This window comes from Rhinolophus hipposideros (genome assembly GCF_964194185.1).
Source record: "Rhinolophus hipposideros genome assembly, chromosome: 11".
Lineage (NCBI taxonomy): Eukaryota > Metazoa > Chordata > Mammalia > Chiroptera > Rhinolophidae > Rhinolophus > Rhinolophus hipposideros.
In genome coordinates this window covers 74,496,463-74,507,077 of record NC_138057.1, presented here as the reverse complement: position 1 = coordinate 74,507,077, position 10,615 = coordinate 74,496,463, and the positions used below count along the sequence as shown (strand labels likewise).

Here is a 10,615-nt window from a genome sequence, read left to right as displayed (position 1 = left end):
TCTCCCGCATGTTCTATTTCTCCCTCCAAGATCCCACCCGTCAACCACCCACTAAACTCCAGTAACTCCTACCTGTTCAACACCCTCCCTCAGCCCTATGCTGAGGACGGAGCGCCTCCTCTGTGACTCCTAGGCAGCAAAGCTTTCCCCTGGAGCAGTCTGTAGTCGCCACTCCTCAGGTCCCCTGCCCATCCCCTCGTTCCAGGGGTCTTCGGGCTCACAGTGGAAATGCCTTGTGGGGGTCCCCGGGACCTCTTGAAACCGAACCCGGGGCGGCACATGTCTACCCTCCCAGGATCCACAGCTTTGATTACGCCTCCTCCTCAAACCCTCTCCTCTCTTGGTTTCTTTCGGATTTCCCCTCGCATCTCACCCCCGGCTCCTTCTTAATCCCTTTTGCAAGTCCTTTCTCCTCAGCACACCCCGGGGGGCCGGACTCCTTCTCTTCCCTCCCCACACTGTCTCTGTGGGTGACCCCTCCCCTGAGTCCACGATAGGGTATCCTCTTGTGTGTCTATTGACCTGGCCTTGTAAACTTCAACGGCTCAAAAAGGAACACTTATTTGTGCCACAAATGTTTCTACCCTCTACTCCTACCCCACCCCTACTCTCAAGCACTTCCTCCTCACCCACACCCTCCCCTCTTCATCTTCCATAAAATGTATCACTCTATGAAACTATCTTTCTACTTGGTATGTGTGTTTCTCTGTGTCATTGGTGCCTTCCCTCGTAGGAGAGACATAAGGCCACCAGTGCACATTGTCCGAGAGCAGCTAGCTCAGTGGTCTCAAAGTGTGGTCCCAGGACAAGCACCTTCAGCATCACCTGGGAACTTGTTAGAGATGCAAATTCTCAGCCTCCCCCCACGCCCCCAGACCTAAGGATGCAGGAACTCTAGAGGTGGGGGCCCAGCAATCTGTATTTTAACAAGTCTTCCCCGGATTTAAGGTTTTTGAACCACTGGCCTAGCACATGATCTGATGTTCCATAACTCTCAGCTGAATTAAGAATCATGTGCACTAAGTGTTAAGTACAAGTTAGCTTCTTTCATAACTAGAGGTCCCCTGGGGAGGCGTCAAAATCAGGGCTAGATTAGTGTAAAAAATAAATATGGTGTGTTTTTATGTGCACAGATTATCTGGGAATGGATGCAATAAATCCATATGGTGGTTATTGGTAAGGAGTGGAACCAGATGTTGGGAATCAGAGTAAGGAGAAAGGCTTTCTTTTCATTGAATACTTTTTTGCATACTGGGGATTTTGTAACGTGTGTCCTCTCTATTCAAATAGAAAAAACCTACTTAAAACAAACAGAACCTGGCAGTTTTCCTTTTCCAGTCCTTTCTCCCCTTGCAGCCTGGCTCTGCCTCTGACTAAAAGGCCCAGAAAGAGCAAGGCTGCTGTCACCAGAGAACTCTGCCCCCTGCTGGCTGTTTTTCCACATGACCCCATGGTCTCCTCCTCTATACTCCTCTCCCTCAGTGGGCTCATCAGTATGGATTCTCAGATCCAACTTGGCCTCAGGACTTTTGCACACGCTGTTCCTTCCACCAAAACTCTCTCTGCCCAGTCGGACTTACTCCTACTCATCTTTCCCATCTTATTTCAATGCTCTTTATCCCCAAAAGCCTCCCCTGATCATCACCCAGGACCAGAATGAGCCCTGTCCCACACTCTCATAACACCAGGAACTTCTATGTTCTCTTGTAGCGCTTATACGCGTTGTGAGTTTGTGTGATTGTTTGATTTGATTAGAATCTGTTTCCCCCACCACAGGACAAGGCCCCCATGATGAAAGCTCACACCTACCTTGTTCTTAGCTGTATCCCTGTCTTGCCCTGTTTGTCTGCCTCTGGCCTCAGGACTACTTCCCTGCAGACCCCCCCTTATCCCTACTTTCCTTTCCAGCTCTTCTGTCATGAGCTCTGCTGGTGGTGGGAGTCCTTTTCATCTGTTTCATTTGTAAATTGGGGGGAGTATTGATTTCTTAGGATTGTTGGGGGACACTGGTGGGGAAAGGCTCCATTGTAGGTGCTGGATATATAGTTGGTGCCTGCCTCACAGGACCCTATATACTTAGGACACTGGAGGGGATCTCAGTATATTGTAATTGCCCTGACCTTTCTTATTTTTGTGGTAGTTGATTCTTCCCAAGAAGTATTTTCAGAAGAGCTGTGACTGGTATTAACTAGGACCACTTTTTATAATAGTTACATTAGTAATACGCCATTTATTAGGCCAGATCTTACATTGTTTTGCGTGCATTGCATCATCTTATTTCATTCTTGTATGAGGTGGCGACTATCATTATCATCTCTTATCCCTTAGAACCAGGACTTTGAAGCTCAGAGGTAAAATGCCCAAGGTCAGTTATTAAGTAGAAAAGCCAGATCTGTCTTATTCATTCTTTCACCCATTCGGCAATTGTTGTGAGTCTACTGTGTTCAGACCCTGTGCTCAGCAGTTGGGGTTATAATGATGAGAGTGAGAATAAAGGGGTTTGATTAGTCAGGGAGATGGAGGAAGGGTTTTGGAAGGAAGAGACAACAGAGCTGGTCTGAAGGATGAGTTGTTTCCAAGGGCTGAGTGGCTGAATTCTCTGCTCATCTTTCAGGGTCAACTTAGAATCTTTGTCCACCACTGAAATCCCAGGACTGCAGGAGATTTCTGCAGTGTCATTTAGCCTAATTGGATCTCAAAGGAAGGGGCATTCACTACCTGCAGAGCCTGTGATCAAAAGGGAAGTTCTGGCCCTGGGAAGGCCACATGGTCCTCACACATTTTAGAACCCAGAGTCGAGGGTATGCCTCAGCCGACCGACCGGTCTCCTCTGTCCCCTCACCCTCCCAAACACACACACTAAGGGCTCTCCTCCCACTCTGGGGCTGGGTAATGGTAGTGGGGAAGCAATCACAGAGATCATTTCTCACAGTCCACAGGGAGATCAACAGAGCCTTAAGGGAACACAGAGGGGATCTAGATGGCCCCTGGGGCGGAGGTATTAAAAACAGTGTCCCTGAGGAGATATTTTAACAGGATTTTGAAAGATGAATAAGGTTTTGGCAGTGAGGTGAAACCAGGAGCATTCCAGCTTGAAGAAACCAAAGGATCAAGTTCTAATGTCTGACCCAATGGGTTTGGCATCCCTATCTCTGCTGTGCGACTTCATCAGTGTACGACAGGGACAATATTGGAGCTACCTCATTGAGTCGGTGTGAAGTTTAGACAAATAGCACTAATGTAAATCTCAGAACAGTGGTGGGGCAGATTCAGGATGCAATACAGGTTAACTGTATTGTTGGTAAGGAACCGGCAAGCGCAGGGAAATGTTGCAAAACCTCCTGTGTAGCAGGTAAGGGAAGGGGCATGATGAGAAATGTGGGTAGGGGTCAGAGCAGACAGGGACACAAATGCCAGGATGAGGGCTTTTTGAAAATTAAGGAATGACATCCATAAACAAGCCAACGGATTGGCGGGGCAGGGTGGGGAAAGGGCGGGAAATGGGCAGCCAGTAAGGAAGCCGCGGCATAACCCTGCGGAGTAGAGGCGGGCGATGCGTTAGTGTTCTTGTTCTTTGTCTTCAAGCAGGCCAGGTAGGGCTTAGACCTTGGGCGGCAGCCGCGAAGAGTCCTTCGGTGAGAGGGTGGTCAAAGGCCGACGCCCCGGCCGGTTCAGAGGCTGGTGGCCGCGCGCCACCTGGTGGCCGTAGGCGATGGGCTCAGCCGGGAGAAGCAGACTGCAAAATCCGGGAAACTGAGGCGGGGAACGGGGGATCTTCCAATAGGACCTCATCCCGATTCCAACCCCATTTTACAGACAGGGAGACTGAGAAAAGAAGGCGAACAAGGATGGGGAAGGAGCCTCTCAAACCGAGCGCTTCAAGACACCAGGAGTTAAAAAGACCAGAAGTCTTGAGAATTTCTTTAATGGTATCATTGGCTTAGTAGAGCTTAGTTTGCCATTCTGTTCTACGCGAAGGCGGAAAATGAAAGAGGAGGAAGAGAAACTTTAGTCTTTCCCGCCCACCCGGAGGTAAAAGGCTTTAAAGAGTACCCCGGAAAGTAGAGTTTTATAGATTCCATTTGCATACGAACGCAGTCACCTCGAGTTAAACTCCGGTCCTTTAATCTCGGGTCCAATTTGTCCCGAAGCCGCGGAGGAAGGCCCTCGTGAATACCTCCGAACTCCGCCCCATCCGAGCCCCGCCTACAGGGCTGGGCTTGGTTGCACGTGCTCACCCGGCTCCTTCGCGACCCGCCTCCTAGGAAAGAATCATTGTCAGGGCGGGGGGGATACAAAGAGTCGTTGGAATGGTTGACCATGCATAAACCACAATAAAGAAAAGGCTCTGAAGTAATGTTTATTAAATTTTACCAGAAGTTTTCATTAGGGTTCAAGATCTTGAAACGACTTGGATTTCCCCTCTTCAGGGCTGGTTATCCTTCCTCCCACCCCTTCAATTGGTGGAGTCTCGCGTGGATGGCCTCGCCGGACGGACTCCAATACCCAGCGTGCTCTGCAGGGCCGTGCGTGGCAGCGGCGCGTGACGTCGGGGGAGGGAGCTGGCCAGTGCTGAGGGGGCGCGGCGCGGAGGGGCTAGGAGCCGGGCGGCTCGCGGCCCAGAGAGCGCGGTGGCCGGGAGCCCGCCGGCCCCTGACAGCCCCCTCCCCCTGGCGGACGACGACGACGACGGCGACGGCGCCGGTCATGGCGGAGCAGCGAACCGAGCGCGGGCCTTGAGCACCACCGCATGGAGCGGGACGAACGGCCGCCTAGCGGAGGGGGAAGCGGCGGGGGCTCGGCGGGGTTCCTGGAGCCGCCCGCCGCGCTCCCTCCGCCGCCGCGCAACGGTGGGTGAGGGGCGTGCAGAGCCCGGGCCCGGCAAGCACCGGCCCTCTGTCCCCTACCCCGGGGAGCTCCCTCCTCTCCGCGGACTCTCCCTCGGGGAAGCTGCAGAGGCCCCGGGTCCCCGCGGCGTGGACCTTCACCCGGGTCGCTCTCAGCGCGGACCCTCCCTCTCCTCCCTCCGGAGTGTGTACCTTCCCCCTCCGTCCCTCCCTCCCCGCTCCCCTCAGCGCGGATCCTCCCCCCGCCCGGGTCCCTCCACCCCGACCTTCATTTCCCCCTCCCCCGTCCCCTCCGCGCTGGCCTCCCCTCCCCCTCCCCTCTGCGCGGATCCTCCCCCCTCCCCCAGGTCCCTTCAACGCGGACCCCTGTCCTCCTCCCCCGATCTTCTCCGCGCGGGGCCCTCCCCTTCCCCGGGTCCCTTCAGGCCGATCCCCCCCCCGGTCCTCTCCAGCCCCCACCTCGTGTCCCGTCAGTGGGGGCTTCCCCGGCCCCTCGGGTCCGCTCTGCTCGGAGCCTCCCCTTTGTACCCCGTTGCGGGGTGTCCTCCGTGGGGGCCTCTGCGCCACAGGGTTCCCTCCGCGCGGGGCCCTGCCCTCGCCCCGTGCCCGCAGTGCTCCCCCACGCGGGTCCCTCCTTCGCCCGCGGACGCTCGTCCCGCGCCCCGCCGACCCGGCGCCACACCCACGTCCCCTGGGTTCCCTCTGCCCACACCTTTCCGGCGCCCCTGTCCTTCTCTACGTGCGGTCCTGCCGCGAGCCTCAGCTCTGCGCCGACCTTCAGGTCGTCAGCGGCCGCCCTGCGTCCCCTTCGCGGACCCCTCGGGGCCTGTTCCGCGCTCCGTGGCCCTCTGCTCCTTTCCCGCCCGGCCCCCTTCTGTGTGGCGAAGCCGGGCCGCCGGCGCAGACCTCCGGCCCACGAGGGTGCTGGGGACACCTGCCTGTCCCCGACTGCCGGCGCTCCCGCTCCGCGCCCTCCCCGCCTCCGCTCTCCCGTCGCTTTCGCGACCCCGGACCCCGGACCCCAGGCTTCCTCACCTGGCGGGCCCTCCTGCGGCGCTCCCCTGCCCCAGGACCGGGCCAAGTCCTCTATTTTAAGAGAAGGAGGGAGCAGACTTAGATATTTCCAGCTAAGGTTCCTCGGGGCTGGCTCTGGGGTGGACTCGCCCTGCGCCCCCGGCTCCCTCCCCCTGCGGGGTGTTTTATTTGTTTCTGTTTGATATTTTCTCCCTCGGTGTTTGCAGCGGAATGTTTTTATTGGTAACGTGTAAGGAGCTTTTGTGAGGTCGTAAAAGGTGAACTTTTGAACTTGGAAAGCGCCCTGGAGCAATTAGCGCAGGCGATAGCCCCGGGAGGCCTGAATTACAAAGGGTGCTCGGACGGGCCGGCCAACGCTCCGGCGGCAAACCCGGTTTATTTATTTATTTGCCCTGTCTTCTACCTTTCACATCTCCTCATTTCCGAATAAAGGACAGGCTCTTGGAGATCCGTGCCTCCTCCCCTCTCTGTGCCATAAACTCGCAATTCTCTGAAAGATCTAGGACCGAACAGTGTCTAACAAGTAACAGATTTCAAATTGAATGCAAACACCCGGGACAGTTAGAAGGCACTAAAAATTAATTGCTTCAGCGAGAAGTTTCCCAATCAGGACAGTGACCTGGCAGGTGTGAGGAAAGTAACCTGAGTATAAGTCACTTAGGCTCTCAGTTGTTGAATGAATGAGGAGCTACGGAAGGAGAGGAATCTTGGGGTGGATCTGCACCTTCATACGTTTATTGCCAATTCAGTAGACCTGCTGTTTTTACCAGTTAAGGGTGAAGTGTGTTTAGAGGACAACCTGGTTAACTTCACTTGATGTTGCTAACCAAATAGTGAGATGTTTTCAAAGCTCTTGTCCTTTTTTAAGATGTCTGTGATGTGTGGTATCTAGGTGGCCAGCTGTCCCATGGGATGTCTTTGGAGACTAATTTCTGAATGTGAACATGTTTGAGATCAATAAAATCCGGTGTCACAAAGGAGGAGGCTGGAATCCAGTTAGGGTAGAAGGAGACAGTATCATAGGAACAAAGGATTTCTTCAATGCTTTTGTCTTTTTAAGCGGAGTTTGGTTTGGTATTAATGTGTGAATGTTGTAAATCCTGATCTGAAATTTACCATGCTGATTTTTTACCCAAGCCCCAGGTCTTATAGCCCACATTAGTGTGTGTATTTTCATAATACCTTTCTGTGTGTGTATACTTCCTGTACCCACCTGTGCATAACATGTAGATGGATTTCGCTGCAGACTTCAGTTTTACTTGAGAATATTGTTGTAAGGGAAACCTAGGAACTGCATTTGCTATTAATTATTCATTAGTACATTTTAAAGAACTCAGGGGTAATTTTAACTCTTAATCAAATTTCCCATTCATAGTCTCATTTCCTCAATTGGTCAGAACCATTTAAAAGAATGTTATCGAGCAATCCATTTACTGTAGGCTAAGCTGGCTTTAATATTTTACATCAGTCCTATTTAGTGCTTCCAAATATTTCCTTTTTATTGAAAACACAATGGGACTTTTGGCAGTTTGATGGGCTTAAAAGAAAATACATGAAACGGTAGATAGACTATTCTGGGATGCTTTATTTTTCAGTGTAAGAATGAGCATTGTGTTCTGTCTTAGAATTTATGTTCATTATCTATTATCTCTTATAACTTAACACGCTCACAGAAGAATTACCAAAAAAAGAAAAAAGAAAAGTTTATTTCTGGAATGGTGGGGACTTTTTTTCTTTTATACTTCCTAATTGATATTTTTCTCTAAAAGTAAATGAAACTGCTTAAGTTCTAAGCAGAAAAAAACGAATTCTTCTGTCTTTTTATCCTACCGACTGATTTCCATGTTGTATAAAATACTGGTAATAGATAGCTGTCTAGGTAAGAAGTCTTTTGGTTTGTGTCATTCAGAAATAAACTGGAGGTGGAATTTTAGAAATGTTTTCCTGCCGGAAACGCCATTGATACTGAATTTACAGTCCTTTAAATGGTTTTTATTATTCTATTGGAACAGAGTTGCTGGCCTTTTGATGCATCATCGCCTTTCCAGGAATTCCCTCTGCTGACTGCGCTAGATATTTTCAGTTGTTGCTTGTAGGTTTTCATAACAAAAATGAACTCAATTTAGTCATAATAGAGGACTGCTCCCTTTTTGCGGTTTCAAAGGCAGATAAATGATTTGAGGAAATATATGCTGAATATTTCTTTTGTTCATTTTACTTTAAGAGAATGAGGCAGTAGACTTAAATATTTCAAGCTAAGGAAGGTTATAAGCCACGATCAGTAATTAAAAGCGTGTTTTTTATAATTACACTTTAGAGGAAATGAGAGTTCACTAAATAACGTGTTACCTTTTTCTTACTATGACCATGCTATCCAAATGTTTGTCCCTGAGAATAATTAGTAAATATTTTCCGTAATTTAACTTCAGTTTTGTGACTCTAAAAATTAATTCTGAGTCACCTCTGAATTTTCTACTCTGTTTAAAAAAAAATATAGTACTGCTGTTTTTTAGAACAAACAGCACAGAATTTTTTTGTTTGTTTGTTTGTTTTTGTTTTAGTAGGTTTGGGACCTCCACAGAACGCTGAGCAACAGTGAACAGATTCATTAGTGATTTTGAGCAGCTGAGATGTGAGATGATCACATTTCCAATCTTAGATTTACCATCTACCAAATTCTGGGTATTTCCGTCCCATGTAATTAAACTATTATCATGACATGCTTCCTAATCTGTAAGTCATTCTGAATTTTATAGCAAAAAAGAAAGGGAGTTAGATGGGGGGGGGGGGAAACGACAAATTATGCATTCACATCTTTTATTCATAATTTCTTGGTTTCTCAAAATTTTTTTTCCTTTTTCTTGGGTTGTGGGGCAAAGGTAGAAAATAAACTTTAGATTAAAATACCTAATTTTAGGTTAGTGGGGCATGGAGGGTAGAAATGCCAACTGCTGCTATGATAGTGATGAGGGAAGTTTCTTAAATTACTTGTATTGCTTATTGTGCAAGTTGGCTTTAAATTGCTAATGATGCTTCCATGTTTTGGGGCCCGGGGTTGTGTCAGTGAGTTTCATCCTGTATTAAGACACCATGGCTTCATTTTATAACTAGGCAGTTCCTTACTGGTTTGTGTTGAATAAATTGGTCCCTTACTGAATTGTGTTCAGATGGCAACTTGTGGCTTCAGAATTCAGGATAGCTCCTTCAACATAGGAGACTTCATTTTCAGCATGCTCATCTTGATCTTGGGACCTTGTCTTAATTTTTTATTACATTTGTTTTGGTCTTGTAGCCAAGTTAAATGACATTTCTCTGTTTAAGTATTTTTTTCCATGTATATAATTCGATTGAAAGTTAAATTTGGGCATGATGCCTTTTAAGAGTAAATTTTACATTGTTGCTCAAATCTGTTATTTTAAAGTAGGACTATAAGAAAACCTTATTTTGTGCGAACCAGTCATCTCTTATGTGAAAAAGGGTCATAGAAAAAAATCAAAGTTCTGAATCAACAGATAAAGCTTGCATTTCAGCAAGGAATAAAAGTGTCCTTGAAACAATTTTAAACAGAAAGTGGCTATTGAATATGCATGCCCACACAAGTAGTGATCTAATGTACCCACCTCTTTGTTATATTTTGAAAGTATTTCTCAAACCAACAAATTGTGAAAGAAAATATTTTCTTTCAAACTTTTCTATTAGGGTCAACTTTTTCCTGGCTCAGGTAATTTCTTATGGGTTGATGGATGCCTCTGATTGATAACTAGGGTTTAGAAATACCAGAATTATTAAAAGTCGGCAAGAAGTACTGAGCAGGTAATTCTTTTTTGGGCGTTGAGCTCCTGTTAGAGCTGAAGTTTCAGATTCACCTGAGCTAAATCTTAAATTAAAAACAAATAAAAACCTGTAGATGTAATTTTGATGTACAATATTCCTAGAATCGAGCCCACTTTGTTATTTATTGCTTATTTTCCAAAATGGCCTGTCCGTATGACAAAGATAAGGCTGTTAGACCTTAATTTCCTTAATACTGGAAAATTAGAAGAAAAATGTTGTGAGATGTCTAACCTGCTTTTCAGTGTGGTTTAGAAATAACTATAGAATAGAGAACTTTATTTTAAAGAATAAAACATCTACTTTATTTTGTTCTTTTCTTATTACCTGCTGTTAAACAGTAGCCTGCGTAGAACAGCTTCTCAAGACAACAGTTTTCCTCTGGTTACGATTATTTAAATAAGACTTTACTATGTAACCCCGTAATTCTAATTAACAGTGATTTAGTTGGGGAGAGAACCAGGATTTCCTCAGCTGGCTGTTGGGGAGCTGAATTGCTTTTTACCCCACCCCCAGCTGCAGCAAATCTTTTGATCCTTAAGCTACAGTGGTTGTCATTCGAGAAAGCAAACTGAGAGAAAATAAGTTGTGAAAATAGCGTACTTGTAGCTTCATTTGCATTTTGGAATTTTTGATCTTAAAAAAATACAGGAATAATTGAACCTTCAAAATTTATCTTAAAGAGAGCAAAGTGACTAAACTCTAATAAATAGTTCCTGGATTTCCGTAAAACTATATTTCTTGTTTTAAAATTTTTTTGGAATGTTTTCATATTGATAATCACTATTTCTAAAGAGAATTTATCCTAATTATAAATTCACAGGAGACATTCAGGTGTTTTGAATTTCCTAGGAGTTTGTATTTGGGGAAAACAAAAGTTAGCCCTTATGTATTGTAAACAT

The 10,615-nt window shown here is 47.2% G+C and overlaps 1 protein-coding gene across 2 annotated transcripts in view; it reads left to right on the top strand.

The window, feature by feature from the left end:
* Nucleotides 1–4,545: 4,545 nt before the first annotated feature.
* The window catches only part of NR6A1 (nuclear receptor subfamily 6 group A member 1), a 211,265-nt gene continuing 205,195 nt past the window's right edge, over nucleotides 4,546–10,615 (top strand). For both annotated transcript variants that reach the window (XM_081066858.1, XM_081066857.1), the window contains exon 1: nucleotides 4,546–4,850. In XM_081066858.1, coding sequence (XP_080922984.1) covers nucleotides 4,751–4,850 — 100 coding nt within the window. In that variant the 5' untranslated portion in view covers nucleotides 4,546–4,750. The remainder of the gene's footprint in view (nucleotides 4,851–10,615) is intronic.